At 37.7% G+C, this 23426-nt stretch overlaps 1 protein-coding gene across 1 annotated transcript in view; it reads left to right on the top strand.

Moving 5' to 3' along the window:
* Window positions 1-23426, top strand: part of ACACA (acetyl-CoA carboxylase alpha) — a 1007059-nt gene that overhangs the window by 945134 nt on the left and 38499 nt on the right. The window contains exon 54 of the mRNA XM_053706820.1: window positions 505-675. Coding sequence (XP_053562795.1) covers window positions 505-675 — 171 coding nt within the window. The remainder of the gene's footprint in view (window positions 1-504; window positions 676-23426) is intronic.

A 23426-nucleotide genomic window follows, 5' to 3' on the forward strand; every position in this document is an offset into this window, starting at 1 on the left:
AAAATAAATAAATAAATAAACAGAATCCTCAGAGTATGGATATAAAAAGAAGAAAATGTATTAATATAATACTACGGATTGCATAGCTTGATAGCATATATGATATATGATCCAGCACTCTCACTCCTATGTAAAATTTATTAGGATATTTATTAAATTAAATAAAACACAAAATGAAGATGCCTTTAAAGGCATTCTGAAAGGAACATAGTTTTTTTTAATAAGCAGCTGTTTTATGACACAGTCCTCTGCACCGCATCTCATATGACTGCAGAGGACATATCACCTGTGTAGGTTTCACCAGTTCTCCATCAACTGAATGCGCCAAAGCCTAGGATCCTCTCCAACTTAGTGATGTGATATGATTGCTCCTGTATACGAACCTTGTAAAGGGTTTAATTGTGGTGAAGTATACATAGGAGAAACTGTACATTATTACTAGTATTAATTTTGTATTGCTAAGATCTTTTCTATCTATTTTATATATATATATATATTATACAGGATATTCTGGAGTGGAAAACATCTAGAACCTTCTTTTACTGGAGATTACGAAGGCTACTGCTAGAAGATGTCGCCAAACAGAAGATTCAAAACGCAAACCCTGAGTTGACAGATGGCCAGATACAAGCTATGCTTAGACGCTGGTTTGTAGAAGTGGAAGGAACAGTGAAGGTAGCAATTAAGATTTATTTATTAATGATAATTTACTTATTTGTTTATTTTAATTTGACATTGTTTAAAGTAGGACTTTGCTGTTGGAAAGTTAAACAGATTGACTGATGAGTGTTCAGTGCTATATGACCTGTATCTATATGTTTTCAACACCATTCAATTTCTTCAAGTTAATACATTTTACACAATGACAAATAATAATAATAATAATAAATAACCATTGAAATTGTCATTTTATATTTACCATGACCCATAAAATAGTGGATGATATAATTAAACAAATATTATAGACAGTTTAGATTTATATGTAAATTATCCTAATAATATATAGATGTATACATTTACACTGTCTACCATAGTAAATTATCCTTATAATATGATAGCGTAAATGCATACATCTATATAGTAAATTATCCTTATAATATGATAGACAGTGTAAATGCATACATCTATATAGTAAATTATCATTATAATATGATAGACAGTGTAAATGTATACATCTATATAGTAAATTATGCTTATAATATGATAGCACAAATGTATACATCTATATAGTAAATTATGCTTATAATATTATAGTGTAAATGTATACATCTATATAGTAAATTATCCTTATAATATGATAGTGTAAATGTATACATCTATATAGTAAATTATCCTTATAATATGATAGACAGTGTAAATGTATACATCTATATAGTAAATTATCCTTATAATATGATAGTGTAAATGTATACATCTATATAGTAAATTATCCTTATAATATGATAGACAGTGTAAATGTATACATCTATATAGTAAATTATCCTTATAATATGATAGTGTAAATGTATACATCTATATAGTAAATTATCCTTATAATATGATAGACAGTGTAAATGTATACATCTATATAGTAAATTATCCTTATAATATGATAGTGTAAATGTATACATCTATATAGTAAATTATCCTTATAATATGATAGACAGTGTAAATGTATACATCTATATAGTAAATTATCCTTATAATATTATAGTGTAAATGTATACATCTATATAGTAAATTATCCTTATATAGTTATATAGTAAATTATCCTTAAGTGTTGATGAAAATAATTTTTCTCTCTGTCTAAACATATACATACATCTTTTCACATCAGTGCTGCTACCCATTTTTTTACATAATCAAGATATTATAAGTTCCTACAGGTTGCATATACAAATTGGAGAAGAGAAAAAGGTGGCATCCCACTCATGTTTATTTTTTAATGTGTGTCAGTGAACTGAAGTGGTATGGTTAGGTTGGTTGGTAACCGCTTTGTCAGTCGTAATGTAAAATATATACATTCGCCCCTTTTATAGTTAGTGCTAAATAAATTAAACTGTCCTATAGGGACACAATCACTGCCTACGGACTGATAAATAAGGAGGCTATTTGCTAACCTTAGTTGACTTAATCAATATACTGTTGATTTGTGATCCAAATACTGTAATATTTCCTGTACTATGATATCGCAAAAGATTGCTACTATTGATAAATCTGTGATCTGCGTAAAAAATACTGTAATTTAAGTAAACTTTCAAGTTTTTTTTTTTTCCAAAACACTTCACTGATAAACTCCTGGAAAAGCCTTGTGAATATGTTACACTTTTCTCCTTTACTGTGATTGATCAGAGACCAGGTATAAACGAGCTATAAACAGTCACTGTATAGCATGTTGCAAGGTCCAATAAATTGCCACATATGTATGCGGTATGCACTCCTGGCTTTCTGTGAAGTAGAAGTATAAATAGAGATAAAGTACAGCAAATGTGCATTGCAAGATTTCTTATCATGCTTAAAGGGATATTAAAACCAATTTTTTTTTTCTTTCATGATTCAGATAGAGCAGACAGTTTTAAGCAACTTTCTAATTTACTCCTATTATTATTTTTTCTTTGTTCTCTTGCTATCTTTATTTAAAATGCAGAAATGTAAAGCTTAGGAGCTGGAACATTTTTGGTTCAGAACCTGAGTTGCGCTTGCTTATTGGTGGCTATATGTAGCCACCAATAAGCAAGCCCTATCCAGGGTGCTGAACCTAAAATGGGCCGGCGTCTAAGCTTTATATTCCTGATTTTTAAATAAAGATAGCAAGAGAACGAAGAATAATTGATAATAATTTTTCAATATTGTATTATAATTGATAATAATTTTTCAATATTGTATTATATATAGTTGTAGAGAATCATACGCTAAAGCATACCGCCACAATCCTTTTTTAATAAAATGTATTATTGCGATGTTATTTTATCTTACAATTATCGATCATTCACTTACCCGCTCCTCCCACTCTCAGTTTGCTTATTCTCCCCCATCTTACGTAAACAGCGGCCCCACCCGCTGTTTACGTATCGGCACTGCGCACTCCCGTGTATTCTTTCAATTGCGCATGCGTTACCATCAAAAGTATAATGGCTTCAACACAAAATAATAGTAAATATATCGCCGAATATTTTTGACAAGTATATAAACTAATTAGCGATATAGGACATAGTATTGAAAGTAATAGGAAATATATATTGCTTTTTCTTCATCAGAAAATTTGGTCAGATAGACAAGTAAAATCAAACACTGTACCGATATACGGAGCCCTTTCAGATCCACTAATCCAATCGGCACATTAGAAAGGAAATAAAAGGACTCCGTATAACATTGTATTGCGACGCCGTGTTTCGGTATAATGCGCATGCGCGAAATGTGCACAAGCTTATATTACATTAGCTCTACACCGCAAACGAACGCATGCGCAATGAAGACGTATTACGTCATTGTAATGGGGTGGGTCCCCCTGTGGTTAGAGACGTTATTGGCTATCAAGACGTCAATCAAAAAATTGAGGAACGGAGCGCGAATGCCGGGAGGAGGTTGATTTCAGCGAAAACAAGGCTAAAATTAGGAAAATAAAGCTAACGATTGAAAAAGGTAAAATTTCATGAATGAAACTCTAGTTTTTTATTGACATATGTTACACAGGTGTTTAGAACAGAGGATGACTTTACATTCACTTTAATGTATAACATTGTAGCAAAACTGCTGTCATATAGTGTTGCAGATACGTGCACACTCCTGAACTTACCTTCCTGATCTTCAACTGAGGATAACAATTAACCAAAGAAAATTTTAAAATAGAAGTAAATGGGAAAGTTATTAAAATTGAATAATTAATTTTTTGGGGGGGATTTTATGTTCATTTAACCACTTTGCTACCGGGAATTTCAGAAAATAACTTGCCCAAAATACGGAAGAATTTTTAGAATTTTTTCTATCACTCCATTTAACCCTTTAATGACAGGGTTAACCTGTCTACATTGTAACAACGTTCCGATGTAGACAAATTGAAATTCCGCGATCATGCACGTGATCACGAGATTTCAATGATGGTATCGGGTCAGGGTGGCGTCCCTATGAAGCTAGGCACACCCTATAGACCGCAATCCCATCCAGGAAGCGTCGTTGGCTTCAAGACAGCCAAAACGGCTCGGATGTTCTATTCCGTCCTAACGGCGCTAAAGCCTGGCGCGATTAGGAAGGAATAGAACGCTGCAACATTGTTAAAAGGTTAAATAGAAATAGAGCCTTGTTTTGTTTTTTCTATCAAAACTACATATATATATATATATATATATATATATATATATATATATATATATACACTAGGCGGCCCATTTCATCACCAAATGCAGTGATATAATAAAATCGTTTTTTTTTTTTCACAAAGTTTGGGTTTCTCACTGAAATTATTTACATACTGCTTGTGCACAAATTATTGTAAAATCTTCTCTGGGATCCCCACCATCTTAGGTACTGGCAGACAGTCTGCCAGTATGCTGTTTAAGGTTTTTTAGTATTATTATTTTCTTTTCTTTCTTTCTGCAGTGTAGTGATCCCCCTCAACCCTCCCACCTCTCTAACCCTCCCACTAATGGCGGCCATCTTTGGTGCTAGCAGCTCTCTGCCCGTAACTAACTTTTACTTTTTTATATTTTTATTTTTTTTCTGTACTGTAGTGGTCCCCCTTGTAATGCGCCTAACACATCCTGGCGATCTTACACAGGGCACCCCTTTTCTGTAGTGCAGTGCCCTCTCCCATCCTCTCGCTTCAATTTATTTTTTTTTCTGTGTAGAACCCCTCCTACTCCCTTCCTCCCTCATCTGCCACTGCGTCGCCCACCCACCTCCCGCTTTCCCTCCCACACTTGTCGCCGGCACCTGCAGATAATTGTTACAGACGGTGACGCACACAGGGTCACTATCTGTAACAATCAGGCATCTGCCTTTATATGGAACTGGAGAACTTATCGTACTCAGTTTTTTTTTTTTTTTATAATTTAAAAAAAAAAAAAATGTTATTAAAAATTCCTATTTTTCCTCACCAGTAAGTCACAATCTTATTTGTTTTTTTCTATTCTAGAATGCAAATCTAGTCTATTTTTATTTAAATCAACTTACTTTTTTGTAATATCTTTCTAACGTTACTATTTATATAAAATGATTAAAAGTTATATAACTTTTAGGCTGCAGGAATTAGCTGTATTATTATATGTAAATATTGCCTCAATGGCATAAGATATTGTTGTATACACTTGGTCTCATCCCCTCTCCAAACTGTTACATTTTACAGATGCAAATATCAAAACATTCTGAAATCTAAACCTTTTCTGATCCCAGGCAGTTTGGATATTTGTACATGTAATAACATTTTATATATATGCTATCATTGTTCCTTTATTATAAAAATGATATTCAGACATGCAAACATAAAATGGTAATTGCAAATCTTGGTATCTGGAAAGAAAGTGTCCCCTAATGAAATGTTAATATGTGTGATTATACAAAGTGTCCCAATAGGTATTAAATATATTCATGGATCATGACTTCCTTTCCTTATCTGTGACATATGATTAATGTTTGCTTGAATGTTGACAGACAACAGGTCATGTTAGTGCAGAAATTGTCCACATCTCTCCCCCTTTTTTTTTTTTCCTTATGATTATTTTAATAACTAATCTATGCTGAGCCTGCGTTCCCTGCAGACAGACTTATCTCAGTTTGCAGTAGTTGAGGCGGCACTCCGCTGTTTTCTTATGCTGCTACCTTGGGCGTCCTTCCTCATTCTTTCAGATAGTCCGTCTTTGTAGCTGTCCCTTTTACAACTTGTCCATAGTAACAGCAGGCATTCTATGATGACCAATCTCAGACCCATTGCAACTGTATTTGCATCAATCTCCGACTCAAGATAAATATATCTGAAAAAAAAGAGGTCTAGACAGGGGGAAAAAAAAATCTGTATTTGCTGTGGGGGTGAATGAACATTGCTTCCTACTCGCCTGCATGTGTTTAGGAGCTTGTGTCTTGTTAACTAATACATTACACCAATCAAGGCAAGTTATCTTAAGCCACAATTAATCTGCTCCCTGGCATATGTTGATAGGAAAGCATCATGCTGTTTCTTAATTAAAAGCAAACGGATTAAAAATGATTAATAACAGTATTAAATATTCACCCAAACTAAAAGCGTTGGGATTCCTGGATAAATCTGGCTTTGTTCGGGTTTTTAAGTCATTTTTGCTTGAATATTTCCTTTTTTTGTGTGAATTTTTATATCAGTCTTTTTAATATACCTAGTATGTATTTAGGAACTGACTTATCTGTCACTACACTGATAAGAAATAAGCACTAGGTTCCTAACATAGTGTGCAGTATTTATTAAAGGATTACACCATGGTTTTCATGGCTTTTCAAGAAGTTGGTAATTAATACATCTATATTAAGATTGAATTATATATGGCTATCTATCTATCTATCTATCTATCTATCTATCTATGTATCTATCTATCTATCTATCTATCTAGTGTTTCTATGTATTCTGTATATATAAATCATGTGTATCTATATATCAGCTTATCTATCTATCTATCTATCTATCTATCTATCTATCTATCTATCTATCTAGTGTTTCTATGTATTTTGTATATATAAAGCATGTGCATCTATGTATACATTTATCTATCTATTTATGTTTTTTGTATAATGTGTGTATATATATATATATATATCTCCTGTGTATCTATCTATAGAGACTGCATCACTCCCTCTCTCTCCATCCATCCATCCATCCATTCACTCACATACCTCTATAAAACTATTTTTACTCCATCTCTGACACAGCAGATGTGGCCTACACAGACCCTAATGTAAAGACTAGTTGCTTCTTGGAGTTAGGAAATTAAATCACATGCAATTTTTTTTTTACAGGTACATGATAAGAATAATAAACATTTTTATGAATCAGAATAGTAAAAAATGAGGGTGCTAAAAAGCTTAAGTAGTTATAAAACACACTCCATGTCAATCATACCCATGGCTATGCCCACAACCTGACTCAACCCCTATTTTTCAAACACATACCCAACCTGCCAGTACCAGAATTAGATTTCAGGATGTTGGGGGTATACTATATAATATTTCCAATTCCTAGAAGTTTCTATGGTGGCTGTTTGTTGAGGATTGAAACAGGAGCGAGCTTTAGTTAACAGATGCCCTACAATTACCTAGGAACCTACAGGCACTGAAGAACCCATTACAGGTTTTGTGTAATAGTTGCGTGAGTGCCCATCACACTGTACAGTATCATGCCATACATCTTTATGCAGCTAAGCATGTTAAGTGGCAGCTAAGCATGTTAAGTGCAAGTTAACCTTGTCACTTTAAAAAAATGTTTACATAATATAAGTATTTCATTACTGAAAGGACATCAAATATATTTGATTTTCATAATCATAGTAAAACTACAATGCACTTACTCTGAATTTCAAATTAGCAGTAAAGGATTTTTTGCCAAATTTCAAAATGTTATTCCATTTGCTTGTCTACTGTATCATGTGACATCCATCGGCCAATCACAGACTAATATAGTATACACTGTGAACTCTTGCTCATGCTCAGTAGAGGCTGGTACCTCAGAAAGTGTGCATATAAAAAGACTACAATTTACTTCCATTATCAGATTGTGCAAAGTTGTTTAAAACGTAATTACATTTGGCTAGATTACGAGTTTTTGTCGGTAATGGTGTGCAGTGCTAACAAGGCTTTTTTTCTCACCGCTCGCTTAAGACAACGCTGGTATTACGAGTTTTCTGCAAGCCGGCATTAGCCTCAGAAAAGTGAGCGTTGAGCAAAATTTAGCTCCACATCTCACCTCAATACCAGCGTTGCTTAAGTCAGCGATGAGTTGGCTGAACGTGCTCGTGCACGATTTCCCCATAGGAAACAATGGGGCTGAGCTGGCTGAAAAAAAAACCTAACACCTGCAAAAAAGCAGCGTTCAGCTCCTAACGCAGCCCCATTGTTTCCTATAGGGAAATAAAATTTATGTCTACACCTAACACCTTAACATGAACCCCGAGTCTAAACACCCCTAACCTTACACGTATTAACCCCTAATATGCCGCCCCGACATCATCGCCACCTACATTATATTATTAACCCCTAATCTGCCGCTCCGGACACCGCCGCCACCTACATTATACTTTTGAACCCCTATTCTGATGCCCCCAACATCACCAAACCCTACATTTTATTTATTAACCCCTAATCTGCCCCCCCAACGTCGCCGCAACTATATTAAATTTATTAACCCCTAATATGCCGCCGCCACTATAAAGTAAAAAGGGCCTTTTGCGGGGCATTGTCCCAAAGTAATCAGCTCTTTTACCTGTTAAAAAAAATACAATACCCCCCAACTTTAAAACCCACCACCCACACACCAAACCCTACTCTAAAACCCACCTAATCCCCCCTTAATAAAACCTAACACTACCCCCTTGAAGATCACCCTACCTTGAGCTGTCTTCACCCAGCCGGGCACAAGTGGACCTCCAGAGGGGCAGAAGTCTTCATCCGATCCGGCCAGAAGAGGACATCGAGACCAGCAGAAGTCTTCATCCAGGTGGCATCTTCTATCTTCTTCCATCCGGAGCGGGTCCATCTTGAAGACATCCGACGCGGAGCATCCTCTTCCATCCGACGGCGACTGAAGAATGACGGTTCCTTTAAGTGACGTCATTCAAGATGGCGTCCCTTCAATTCCGATTGGCTGATAGAATCGTATCAGCCAATCGGAATTAAGATAGGAAAAATCCTATTGGCTGATGCAATCAGCCAATAGAATTGAAGTTCAATCCTATTGGCTGATGCAATCAGCCAATAGGATTGAGTTTGCATTCTATTGGCTGTTCCTCTTCTGGCAGGATCGGATGAAGACTTCTGCCCCTCTGGAGGTCCACTTGTGCCGGCTGGGTGAAGACGGCTCAAGGTAGGATGATCTTCAAGGGGGTAGTGCTAGGTTTTATTAAGGGGGGATTGGGTGGGTTTTAGAGTAGGGTTGGGTGTGTGGGTTTTAATGTTGGGGGGGTATTGTATTTTTTTTTTTACAGGTAAAAGAGCTGATTACTTTGGGGCAATGCCCCGCAAAAGGCCCTTTTAAGGGCTATTTGTAATTTAGTATAGGGTAGGGTATTTTATTATTTTGGGGGGGGGGTTATTTTATTAGGGGATTAGAGTAGGTGTAATTAGCTTTAAAAAATTGTAATTATTTTTTTATTTTCTGTAATTTAGTGTTTGTTCTTTTTTTGGACTTTCGTTTATTTAATTTAATTGTAATTGTAGTTAGTTTATGTAATTAATTTAATGATAGTGTAGTGTTAGGTGTAATTGTAATCTAGGTTAGGATTTATTTTACAGGTAAATTTGTACTTATTTTAACTAGGTAGTTATTAAATTGTTAATAACTATTTAATAACTATTGTACCTAGTTAAAATAAATACAAAGTTGCCTGTAAAATAAATATAAATCCTAAAATAGCTACAATGTAATTATTAGTTATATTGTAGCTATCTTATGGTTTATTTTATAGGTAAATATTTAGTTTTAAATAGGATTAATTTATTTAATTGTAGTAATTTTATTTCGTTTTATTTAAATTATATTTAAGTTAGGGGGGTTAGACTTAGGTTTAGGGGTTAATAAATTTAATATAGTAGCGGCGTTGTTGGGTGCGGTAGATTAGGGGTTAATAAATGTAGATAGGTGTCGGCGATGTTAGGGACGGCAGATTAGGGGTTAATAAAATTTAACTAGTGTTTGCGAGGCGGGAGTGTGGTTTAGGGGTTAATATATTTTTCTCCAACATAGGTGTGTCCGGTCCACGGCGTCATCCTTACTTGTGGGATATTCTCTTCCCCAACAGGAAATGGCAAAGAGCCCAGCAAAGCTGGTCACATGATCCCTCCTAGGCTCCGCCTACCCCAGTCATTCTCTTTGCCGTTGCACAGGCAACATCTCCACGGAGATGGCTAAGAGTTTTTTGGTGTTTAAATGTAGTTTTTATCCTTCAATCAAGTGTTTGTTATTTTAAAATAGTGCTGGTATGTACTATTTACTCTGAAACAGAAAAGAGATGAAGATTTCTGTTTGTAAGAGGAAGATGATTTTAGCAAACGTTACTAAAATCGATTGCTGTTTCCACACAGGACTGTTGAGATGAAGTAACTTCAGTTGGGGGAAACAGTTTGCAGACTCTTCTGCTTGAGGTATGACTGGCCACATTTCTAACAAGACTTTGTAATGCTGGAAGGCTGTCATTTTCCCTATGGGGACCGGTAAGCCATTTTCTTAGTTTAAGTAAAAGAATAAAGGGCTTCACATGGGCTTATAAAACTGGTAGACATTTTTCTGGGCTAAAACGATTACTTTACTAAACATATTTGGCAGATTATAACTCTTATAGTTATTATAATCTTGGGGATTGTTTTAAGAAAAACGGCAGGCACTGTATTGGACACCTTTTTCAGATGGGGGCCTTTCTAGTCATAGGCAGAGCCTCATTTTCGCGCCACTAATGCGCAGTTGTTTTTGGAGAGCAAGGCATGCAGATGCATGTGTGAGGAGCTAAGAACCACTGAAAAAGCTTATAGAAGGCGTCATTTGGTATCGTATTCCCCTCTGGGCTTGGTTGGGTCTCAGCAAAGCAGATACCTGGGACTGTATAGGGGTTAAATGTAAAAACGGCCCTGGTTCCGTTATTTTAAGGGTTAAAGCTTTCAAATTTGGTGTGCAATACTTTTAAGGCTTTATGACACTGTGGTGAAAATTTGGTGAATTTTGAACAATTCCTTCATACTTTTTCACATATTCAGTAATAAAGTGTGTTCAGTTTAAAATTTAAAGTGACAGTAACGGTTTTATTTTAAAACGTTTTTTGTGCTTTGTTGACAAGTTTAAGCCTGTTTAACATGTCTGAACCATCAGATAAGCGATGTTCTATATGTATGAAAGCCAAGGTTTCTCCCCATTTAAATATATGTGATGATTGTGACATAGTGTCCAAAAAAAGTAGGGACAATGATGCCACAGATAATGATATTGCCCAAGATGATTCCTCAAATGAGGGGAGTAAGCATGGTACTGCATCATCCCCTTCTGTGTCTACACCAGTTTTGCCCACACAAGAGGCCCCTAGTACATCTAGTGCGCCAATTCTTATTACCATGCAACAATTAACGGCTGTTATGGATAATTCTATTGCAAACATTTTATCTAAAATGCCTACTTATCAGAGAAAGCGCGATTGCTCTGTTTTAAACACTGAAGAGCAAGAGGACGCTGATGATAACGGTTCTGACATACCCTCACACCAATCTGAAGGGGCCAGGAGGGAGGTTTTGTCTGAGGGAGAAATTTCAGATTCAGGAAAAATTTCTCAACAAGTTGAACCTGATGTTGTAACATTTAAATTTAAATTTAGAACATCTCCGCGCACTGCTTAAGGAGGTATTATCTACTCTGGATGATTGTGACAATTTGGTCATTGCAGAGAAATTATGTAAGATGGACAAGTTCCTAGAGGTTCCGGTGCCCCCCGATGCTTTTCCTATACCCAAGCGGGTGGCGGACATAGTAAATAAGGAGTGGGAAAGGCCCGGCATACCTTTTGTTCCTCCCCCTATATTTAAGAAATTATTTCCTATAGTCGACCCCAGAAAGGACTTATGGCAGACAGTCCCCAAGGTCGAGGGGGCGGTCTCTACTCTAAACAAACGCACTACTATTCCCATAGAAGATAGTTGTGCTTTCAAAGATCCTATGGATAAAAAATTAGAGGGTTTGCTTAAAAAGATGTTTGTTCAGCAAGGTTACCTTCTACAACCAATTTCATGCATTGTTCCTGTCACTACGGCAGCGTGTTTCTGGTTCGAAGAACTAGAAAAGTCGCTCAATAAAGAATCTTCGTATGAGGAGGTTATGGACAGAGTTCAAGCACTTAAATTGGCTAACTCTTTTATTTTAGATGCCGCTTTGCAATTAGCTAGATTAGCGGCGAAAAATTCAGGGTTTGCTATCGTGGCGCGCAGAGCGCTTTGGCTAAAGTCTTGGTCAGCGGATGTGTCTTCCAAGACAAAATTGCTTAACATCCCTTTCAAGGGTAAAACACTGTTTGGTCCTGATTTGAAAGAGATTATTTCAGACATCACCGGGGGAAAGGGCCACGCCCTTCCTCAGGATAGGTCTTTTAAGGCTAAAAATAAGCCTAATTTTCGTCCCTTTCGCAGAAACGGACCAACCTCTAATTCTACATCCTCTAAGCAAGAGGGTAATACTTCTCAACCCAAACCAAGGCTGGAACAAGGGTAAGCAGGCCAAGAAGCCTGCCACTGCTACCAAAACAGCATGAAGGGATGGCCCCCGATCCGGGACCGGATCTGGTGGGGGGCAGACTTTCTCTCTTTGCTCAGGCTTGGGCAAGAGATGTTCAGGATCCTTGGGCACTAGAAATAGTGTCTCAGGGTTATCTCCTGGAATTCAAGGAACTACCCCTAAGGGGAAGGTTCCACAGGTCTCAATTATCTTCAAACCAAATAAAAAGACAGGCATTCTTACATTGTGTAGAAGACCTGTTAAAGATGGGAGTAATTCATCCAGTTCCAATAGGAGAACAAGGGATGGGGTTTTACTCCAACCTGTTCATAGTTCCCAAAAAAGAGGGAACATTCAGACCAATTTTAGATCTCAAGATCCTAAACAAATTTCTCAGGGTTCCATCGTTCAAAATGGAAACCATTCGAACGATCCTTCCTACCATCCAGGAAGGTCAATTTATGACCACGGTGGATTTAAAGGATGCGTACCTACATATTCCTATCCACAGGGAACATCATCAGTTCCTAAGGTTCGCTTTTCTGGACAAGCATTACCAGTTTGTGGCACTTCCATTCGGATTAGCCACTGCTCCGAGAATTTTCACAAAGGTACTAGGGTCCCTTCTAGCAGTTCTAAGACCAAGGGGCATTGCAGTAGTACCTTACTTGGACGACATCCTGATTCAAGCGTCGTCTCTGTCAAAAGCAAAGGCTCATACGGACATCGTTCTAGCCTTTCTCAGATCTCACGGATGGAAAGTGAACATAGAAAAAAGTTCTCTGTCCCCGTCAACAAGAGTTCCCTTCTTGGGAACAATAATAGATTCCTTAGAAATGAGGATTTTTCTGACAGAGGTCAGAAAATCAAAACTTCTAAGCTCTTGTCAAGTACTTCATTCTGTTCTTCATCCTTCCATAGCGCAGTGCATGGAAGTAATAGGATTGATGGTTGCAGCAATGGACATAGTTCCTTTTGCACGAATTCATCTAAGACCATTACAACTGTGCATGCTCAGACAGTGGAATGGGGATTATACAGACTTGTCTCCGACGATTCAAGTAGATCAAAGGACCAGAGATTCACTCCGTTGGTGGCTGATCCTGGACAACCTGTCACAGGGAATGAGCTTCCGCAGACCAGAGTGGGTCATTGTCACGACCGACGCCAGTCTGGTGGGCTGGGGCGCGGTCTGGGAACCCCTGAAAGCTCAGGGTCTATGGTCTCGGGAAGAATCTCTTCTCCCGATAAACATTCTGGAACTGAGAGCGATATTCAATGCTCTCAAAGCTTGGCCTCATCTAGCAAAGGCCAAATTCATAAGGTTTCAATCAGACAACATGACGACTGTTGCATATATCAACCATCAGGGGGGAACAAGGAGTTCCCTGGCGATGGAGGAAGTGACCAAGATAATTCAATGGGCGGAGGATCACTCCTGCCACTTGTCTGCAATCCACATCCCAGGAGTGGAAAATTGGGAAGCGGATTTTCTGAGTCGTCAGACCTTCCATCCGGGGGAGTGGGAACTCCATCCGGAAATCTTTGCCCAAATAACTCAATTATGGGGCATTCCAGACATGGATCTGATGGCCTCTCGTCAGAACTTCAAGGTTCCTTGTTACGGGTCCAGATCCAGGGATCCCAAGGCGACTCTAGTGGATGCACTAGTAGCACCTTGGACCTTCAACCTAGCTTATGTATTCCCACCGTTTCCTCTCATTCCCAGGCTGGTAGCCAGGATCAATCAGGAGAGGGCTTCGGTGATCTTGATAGCTCTTGCGTGGCCACGCAGGACTTGGTATGCAGACCTGGTGAATATGTCATCGGCTCCACCATGGAAGCTACCTTTGAGACAGGACCTTCTTGTTCAAGGTCCATTCGATCATCCGAATCTGGTTTCCCTCCAACTGACTGCTTGGAGATTGAACGCTTGATTTTATCAAAGCGTGGGTTTTCAGATTCCGTAATAGATACTCTTATTCAGGCTAGAAAGCCTGTAACTAGAAAGATTTACCATAAAATATGGAAAAAATATATCTGTTGGTGTGAATCTAAAGGATTCCCATGGAACAAGATAAAAATTCCTAAGATTCTATCCTTTCTACAAGAAGGTTTGGAGAAAGGATTATCTGCAAGTTCTCTGAAGGGACAGATTTCTGCTTTATCTGTTTTACTTCACAAAAGGCTGGCAGCTGTGCCAGACGTTCAAGCGTTTGTTCAGGCTCTGGTTAGAATCAAGCCTGTTTACAGACCTTTGACTCCTCCCTGGAGTCTTAATCTAGTTCTTTCAGTTCTTCAAGGGGTTCCGTTTGAACCCTTACATTCCGTAGATATTAAGTTATTATCTTGGAAAGTTTTGTTTTTGGTTGCAATTTCTTCTGCTAGAAGAGTTTCTGAGTTATCTGCTCTGCAGTGTTCTCCGCCCTATCTGGTGTTCCATGCAGATAAGGTGGTTTTGCGTACTAAGCCTGGTTTTCTTCCGAAAGTTGTTTCCAACAAAAATATTAACCAGGAGATTGTTGTACCTTCTTTGTGTCCGAATCCAGTTTCAAAGAAGGAACGTTTGTTACACAATTTGGACGTAGTCCGTGCTCTAAAATTCTATTTAGAGGCTACTAAAGATTTCAGACAGACATCTTCTTTGTTTGTTGTTTATTCTGGTAAAAGGAGAGGTCAAAAAGCAACTTCTACCTCTCTTTCTTTTTGGCTTAAAAGCATTATCCGATTGGCTTATGAGACTGCCGGACGGCAGCCTCCTGAAAGAATCACAGCTCATTCCACTAGGGCTGTGGCTTCCACATGGGCCTTCAAGAACGAGGCTTCTGTTGACCAGATATGTAAGGCAGCGACTTGGTCTTCACTGCACACTTTTGCCAAATTTGCCAAATTTGATACTTTTGCTTCTTCAGAGGCTATTTTTGGGAGAAAGGTTTTGCAAGCCGTGGTGCCTTCCATTTAGGTGACCTGATTTGCTCCCTCCCTTCATCCGTGTCCTAAAGCTTTGGTATTGGTTCCCACAAGTAAGGATGACGCCGTGGACCGGACACACCTATGTTGGAGAAAACAGAATTTATGCTTACCTGATAAATTACTTTCTCCAACGGTGTGTCCGGCCCACGGCCCGCCCTGGTTTTTTTTTTAATCAGGTCTGATGAATTATTTTCTCTAACTACAGTCACCACGGTATCATATGGTTTCTCCTATGCATATTTCCTCCTGTACGTCGGTCGAATGACTGGGGTAGGCGGAGCCTAGGAGGGATCATGTGACCAGCTTTGCTGGGCTCTTTGCCATTTCCTGTTGGGGAAGAGAATATCCCACAAGTAAGGATGACGCCGTGGACCGGACACACCGTTGGAGAAAGTAATTTATCAGGTAAGCATAAATTCTGTTATTACAGTGGCGGCAATGTCTGGTCGGCAGATTAGGGGTTAAAAAATGTATTAAAGTGTTTCCGATGTGGGGGGGGGGCTCGGTTTAGGGGTTAATAGGTAGTTTATGGGTGTTAGTGTACTTTGTAGCACTTTAGTTAAGAGTTTTATGTTATGGCGTTAGCCCATAAAACTCTTAACTACTTAACTACTGACTTTTAAATGCGGTAGGAGTCTGGACAGGAGAGGGTTTACTGCTCACTTTTTCCAGCAATTGTAATACCGGCATTAGGAAAATCCCATTAAAAAGATAGGATATGCAATTGACGTAAGGGGATTTGCGGTATGCCAGACTCGTAATACCAGCGGGCGTTAAAAAGCAGCGTTGGGACCCCTCAACGCTGCTTTTTAAGGCTAACGCAAGACTCGTAATCTAGGAGATAGTTTACAAATAACTCCTTTAGCTTTATTTTGTTGCCTTTGTTTGTTGAAACTGCCACATATACTGAAAGTTATATGCTGCAGTACTGGCTATAGAAAAGTTATGTAAACAAGGCACTAGCAGACATCAACCACCTTGTGAAAAGTGGGAGAGAGAGACAAAGAGCTCAGCCTGTATTAAAGTGTGTTCCTGAAACTGCTATAAAGAATTACTGCTGCTTGATTGAGTACGTTGTCCCTTTAATAATGGAGTTCTGCACATATAGTGTTAGGATTATTCTTATATACTTGTTTCTTTCATCCGTTACTCATGGGAATTACTCTTCTCTACCACTAGGAGGAGGCAAAGATTCCTAAACTCCAAGAGCTCTATAAAACCCCTCCCACCTCACACATACCTTAGAGGTGGTGGAAGAACAAAGATGTGCATTTGATTCTTCAGAGAAAGGGATTTTCAGTCTATGTTGAGGCCCGGTTCCCCTCAGAGTACAGTGCTTCAGAAGGATGTATTTGGGGTATGGTTTATGATCCGATGGTTTCACCTCATGGGAAATCCTTAATCAACACTATGAACTTGGTAGCAGGGGCTCCTGCCTCCCTTTATAGATCTACATTATATTCATATTCCATAACCTCTGCTGATATGCTTTAGTACTGGTTTGCTGTCTGCTATCTGTTTGATAGTGGGCGAGTTTCTATGGGTAAGTATATTTTATTTTAACATATAGACACTCATTTAGCTACTTTATGGGCACTTTTCATTTTTAAAAGTTTATGTGTATATGTAATTATATATGAGCCTGGGACAGATCCTTCACTATTCACTTACTTTTGCGCACAGCATTTTTTTTTTCCGCTCGTCGACTGTCTTCACGTGCACATCGGGTTTACACTCTTCTGGTTAGCGCACGTCCCTTAGTCTGTTATGAGTTGTTGGGTTAGAGAACATCTTGTTTTCGCGCGCGAGTGTACCTCACGTCGGGTTAGCACACTTTTATGCGTGTGTCAGTTTTTTGGCGTGCTTTTCTCCATTTAAACTGTCAGTAGTTTGCTGCGCATTCGGAAGTTGTTTTTTTTTTGCTCAGCAGTGCGCATTGTTAAAAGCTACTTAGGTGGGGGTAAATGGTTTCCTCGAGTTTTTTTTTAAGCTGTTTAATAGTGAATATTGCATTGCTTTGCCATATGCTATAGTGGAGCAGCAGGTTTCTGGTTCTAAATATACCCTAGAAACTGAGTTTCCTGAACACCTTTCTACCATTTATAGGTGTGCTTATTGTAAAAAGCCGAGGTTCCCTCCTCAGCTCATTTATGTTGCTCATGTTTAGATTTGTTAATGCATACAGACTAATATCGGTTTCTTTGGGTACTAATACACCAACTCTTAGTTCATTAAAGGTTAATGCCGAGGTGATGCCTACTGCCATGAAAACCTTTGTCAAGGCTGCAGTATCTGAGACTTTGGCGGCTCTCCCGCCTTCAAATAAGCGTAAAAGGTCAGTCCAGATTTTACATTCTACAAGTACTTTGTACCCTGTTTTGTCTTCAGATGGTGAAGTTTCCTCTGAGAATGAGGATTACTTATCTGAAGTTGAACCTGATATTTCCTCTTTTTTTGTTTAAAGTTGAACACATTTGTTCTCTTTTTAAAAGAGGTCTTAATTACTATCATATTGCTTCTGATGATAAACTTTATAATTGTTTAAATTATTTTTTTAGGACTATTGTTATCTCCCTGAGGTTTTTCCTGTGTGTGATGCTGTCTCTGATATGATTGCTAGGGATGGTCTAAACCAGATGTGTCTTTTAATCCTTCTGCAAGGTATAAAAAATTGTGTCTTTTACTTGGTCCAATTCTAGAGGTATGAAAAACAGTTCCCAAGGTAGATGGGGCTATTTCCACTCTGGTTATTTTTAACGACCCTTTAGACAGAAAGCTAGAATCTAAATCTTCTAATCGGTTTTGTTCCTTTTGTCAGGCTCCTCAGGTTCAGTTTGGAGACTTAATGTTATCTGGAACAAGTCTAAGCAGGTTAATAAATCTGTCCTCTCTTCTAAGACTGCATGAAGGTGTGACCCCTGATCCAGAGGTTCTGGTAGGGGGCTGATTAAGCCTCTTTCAGGAGGCTTGGTTTAAGTCTGTCCTAGATACTTGGGTTCAGAATATTGTTTCTCATGGATATCGGATTGGATTCAGAACATGGCCTCCCAGAGGAAGGTTTTTTTCTGTCCAATGTTCCAAAGAATCCTATAAAAGCTCAAGCTTTTCTTTCTTATTTCTCAGATCTGGAAAATATGAGAGTGATTGTTCCAGTTCCTTTGCAGGAACAGGGGATGGGATTTTTTATTCAAATCACTTCATTGTTCCAAAGAAGGAATGCACTTTCAGACAAGTTCTGGATTTGAGGACTCTGAAAAGTTTGTATGAACTCCAACTTTCAGCATGGAAACTATCAGGACTATTCTGCCTTTTGTTCAGCAAGGTCAGTTTATGTTTACAATAGATTTAAAGGATGCTTACATTCATGTTCCAATTCTTAGAGAACATTACTAGTTTCTGAGGTTTGCTTTTCTGGTCAAGCATTTTCAGTGTGTTGCTCTTCCATTTGGTCTGGCTACAGCTCCAAGAATATTTACCAAGGTCCTGGGTGCAATTTTGTCTGTAATAATAGCTCAGGGTATTGCAGTATTTTCTTCCTGGACAATATCTTGGTTCAAGCTCCGTCTTTTCCTGTAGCAGAATCTCTCACCAACCAACTCTTGTTGTTTCTTCAAAAGCATGGTTGGAGGATCAATTTTCCAAACAGTTCTTTGGGTCGTTAGACTAGGGTTACTTTCCTAAGTTTATTAGTAGACTCAGTGCCTATCAGTCTTTCTCTAACAGAGCAGAGAGAGTCTTTTAGGTTGGGGTGCTGTTTAGGATTCTCTGACAGCACACAGGGAACCTCGGGAGGTCAGGTTGCCAATCAATGTTCTAGAACTCTGTGCAATATTCAGCACCCAATGCAGTTTTGTTTAAAAAAAAATTGCTGTTTTTACTTCTATCGCACCACATGTGCGATAGATTTTAGACAAGGCAAAAAGCCCTTTGCACTTTTTTCTAAGTGCCTGCTGCACCACCCATAACCAAACCCATAACTTTGCTAATCGAACAGCTTTTAGTATGCGAGTGAGACCCAGCCGTCATGTCACTGATGAGGCTCCTCCTCCTCCACGCACACCACATGTGAAAATGATAAAGGACATACCTAAATTTAACGAAAATATTATTGATTTATTTGCCTCAAAAAAAAAAACAGGCGGATTGACTTAAATTACAAAACTTGCACTTGAGTAATCAACATTCCCTTTGAACGTTTACCTTTTGAAGTAAATTAGTAAGCACTTGTGTAGTAGAATCTTCCTTTGTAGAAAGTCAAATGTTAGTTTTTCTACGTATGAGTGCTTGTTGTTTTTTCATTTAGTTCCATTGCTTTTTTTTTTTACTAGTATGTACAAACAGAAACGTATTTTAACCTTTACGTTACGTCTTAAATGAAAATTTAGTTTTCACAATTTATGTATTGTGAACCCCCATTTGAATAACCCACGAGCCGCCACTGGTTGATGCTACTAAAGATTTCTGACAAACTTATAGTTTGTTCGTTCTTTTTTTCTGTACCTAGGAAAGTTCAGAAAGCTTCTGCTATTTATTTACCCTCTTGGTGAAAACGTTTTAATTCACTGAGCTTATTTGGAGGTAGGTCAGCTCATTCTACTAGGTCATTTACCACTTCTTGGGCTTTTTAGAAATGAGGCTTCAGTTGATCAAATTTGCAAGGCAGCTACTTGGTCTTCTTTGCATACTTTTCACTAAATTCTACCATTTTGATGGTTTTGCTTCCTCTGAAGCAACCTTTGGTAGAAAGGTTCTTCAGGCAGTTGTCTCAGTTTAAAGGACACTGTAGTCAAAAAATGTATTTTGTGATTCAGATAGAGCATGCAATTTTAAGCAACTTTCTAATTAACTCCTTTTATCAAATTGTCTTCATTTTCTTGGTATGTTTATTTGAAATTCAAGAATGTAAGTTTAGATGCCGGCCCATTTTAGGTGAACAACCTGGGTTGTCCTTGCTGATTGGACAGCACCTTTAAACAAGTGCTGTCCATGGTTCTGAACCCACAATTTGCTGGCTCCTTTGCTGAGATGCCTTCTTTTCAAATAAAGATTGCAAGAGAATGAAGAAAAACTGATAATAGAAGTAAATTAGAAAGTTGCTTACGATTACATGCTCTATCTGAATCATGAAAGAAAAAATTTGGGTTCAGTGTCCCTTTAAGGGTTATGCCTGTTTTTTAAGTGCATTATATATAAAAAAAAGAATTTTCTTTGGGATTTATTTTCTCAGTGACAAAAGCTGTTTTAAATCCTTCCCTTTATGTTATTACTCATGGACTCCACAGCTGGGGTTTTAGTTTCCCAGGAGTAAAAGATTGTGGACTCTCACCACCTGTATGAAAGAAAACATAATTTATGCTTACCTGATAAATTCATTTCTTTCATGGTGGTGAGACTCTGCTTTTTTGGCTCTTATTCCTTTTTCTTCTTACCTCACTTGCTTGGCTATATGTTAGACTGAGTTATGTGTGAGGTGGGAGGGGTTTTATAGAGCTCTTGGGGTTTGGGACTCTTTGCCTCCTTCTAGTGGTAGAGAAGAGTAATTTCCATGAGTAATGGCTCATGGACTCTCAACACCATGAAATAAATGAAAAAAAATGTGTGTGCTTATTTTTTTTTTCTGTATTTTCAAAAAGTTATTATAAAACCAACCCAGAAAATTTGCAATACCATATCTTTTATTAGACTTCAGTAAATTTGCATAGCTGCCAAATAAAACCAAGTTTAGTTTATGTATACAAAATACAACAACAACATATTATTTGGCATAGAAGAATCCAGAGTTTGAAACCGTCAGTGATGCTTTCGGTGATAAACAAAGATACGTAAATATAAGTAGTAGCACAAAATATGCACAGTTTTAGTCCTGTATTAAATTATATTTATATGTTACATACAGCTATAAATTACAGATAGGTTTTAAAGTCTCCCTTTCTTCTATGATTTTTTTTTTATTTTACCCCTTGATTGTCAAAGAGGACTGCAATATATTGATATGCAATGTGTTGTATACTTCTTGAGCAACCAGGAGAATAAAAGATTTTAAAAACACACAGTACAAATTGCAAATTACTTAACAAAATGTATATTTTCCCCTACGTATATTTTGTAGTATATATAAAAATAAATAATTAAAACAACATGAAACACCAAACTGGACTAGTTCCCTATTAAATACGTTTTTGCCCACTGTTCCTGAAATATAACTCTCAGGGTTTTCCACTGCTTTCAGAAGCACAAGAATGTATCATAAACGATCCAGAATACTGACCCTGCGACATTCTAAACATTAGTAGTCCATTAATATCAGCCCACATCAAAAGAGACTTCCCCGGCTGCAGTTCAATGCAAATTGTGTTAACAAAATAGTTTAGATGCTTTAAAACCCTTGTTTTACATGAGGATATTTGCTAATGCATAAATTCTAAATACTATTTAAAAAAATATCACTGTCCCTTTAAGAAAAAATGATTACACAAATAACAGTGGCATTTACTGGCTCGAGGTCTGTGTTAAAGAAAATCGCTATCTATTCTTCAGCTGAAAACTGGTGCCCTTATTTTATATCGCATATCGGCAAAAGCTGGATAATGTATGCAAAGCTCCCTAGACAACACTTTTCTGCCTTGCAATAGTATTATGATGTAGTTAATCACAACTGCTCACTAAGGAATTTGGGCTATATGAATGGTTAAGCATCGCATGCAAATCTTGGCACAAATATTTTTCCTAGTTGAGGTGGATTTGCAAGTTGGTATAAACAGTGTTTTCCTCTGGCATTAATAAAATGAATACTCTTTGGGAACGAGATCAGCTTTCTTAAAAGGTACCTACCGCATCATCAGTTATATAGCGCTTTTCTGCTGTTTAGTCTTCTTGCCTTCAGGATTTCAGATGTGTAAATCAAATCTGCATCTATGGTGTTTGAAGCAATGGTAAAAACTGTGTTATCAATGAACTACAACAATATTTAAAGGGATATCAAAGTGACAATAACACTCAAACGGTTTTGTGGACATAAAAACAAGTAGTTTTAATAGATTTGTGAAATAGAAAATTGATTTTAAAAATATCTAATTTAGGTTGCCCACCATAAATGAATATAACAGTGGAATATAACAATGTTCTGCACTTCTAACAGGAACTGAAAAGCTCTCAATTTCAGAAAGGAATTACAGGAAAAGCAGACAAAATAAATAATGAAAGTATATTGCAGAGTTTTTTTATATATACAAAGTATTATTTTATATTACTATCTCAAAATGTTTAATGTTACTTAAATATTTTTGGTACAATTCTTAAAGGGACACTAAACCCAAATGTTTGCTTTCATGATTCAGATAGAGCATGCAATTTTAAGCAACTTTCTAATTTACTCCTATTATCAATTATTCTTCATTCTCTTGCTATCTTTATTTAAAAAGCAGGAATGTGATGCACAGGAGCCGGCCCATTTTTGGTTGAGAACCTGGGTTATGCTTGCTTATTGGTGGGTAAATGTAAGCCTCCAATAAGCAAGCGCTATCCATGGTGCTAGCAAGAGAATGAAAAAAAATTGATAATAGGAGTAAATTAGAAAGTTGCTTAAAATGTCATGCTCTACATGAATCATGAAAGAAACAATTCTGGTTCAGTGTCTCTTTAACCCTTTGAGTGCTAAGCTGAATTCTATATTTTTCTGTTTTTTACTATTTTAAAAAAAACTTTTTTTTAAACTTTTTTATTTTTCCCCCCAGATCCCCAAGACTTATACCATTGGAAAGGTTAGGGGCGATTACCTTTCCAATGGTAGGTCTTTGGGGTCTGTAGCTGCTTAGATCCCTGAGATACAGGTTTCTAAGCAGCATGCCCCCTTTCCCTATACTTTGTATGGACAATTTTAAATAAAGTTGCACGGTGACGTCATCACGTCATTGCACGTGACGTCACCGCACGTAACGGGAAGCTCCGGCGATGCCTGTCACTATGCAGGCCTGATCGCCGGGGTAGGAGCTGGTGGGGGCCCCTAGATTGGAATAAAGTAGTTGAGTGCTAATGATGGCTCTGAGCCGTCATTAGCACT

Source organism: Bombina bombina, chromosome 3, assembly GCF_027579735.1.
Source record: "Bombina bombina isolate aBomBom1 chromosome 3, aBomBom1.pri, whole genome shotgun sequence".
In the NCBI taxonomy this organism is placed as follows: domain Eukaryota; kingdom Metazoa; phylum Chordata; class Amphibia; order Anura; family Bombinatoridae; genus Bombina; species Bombina bombina.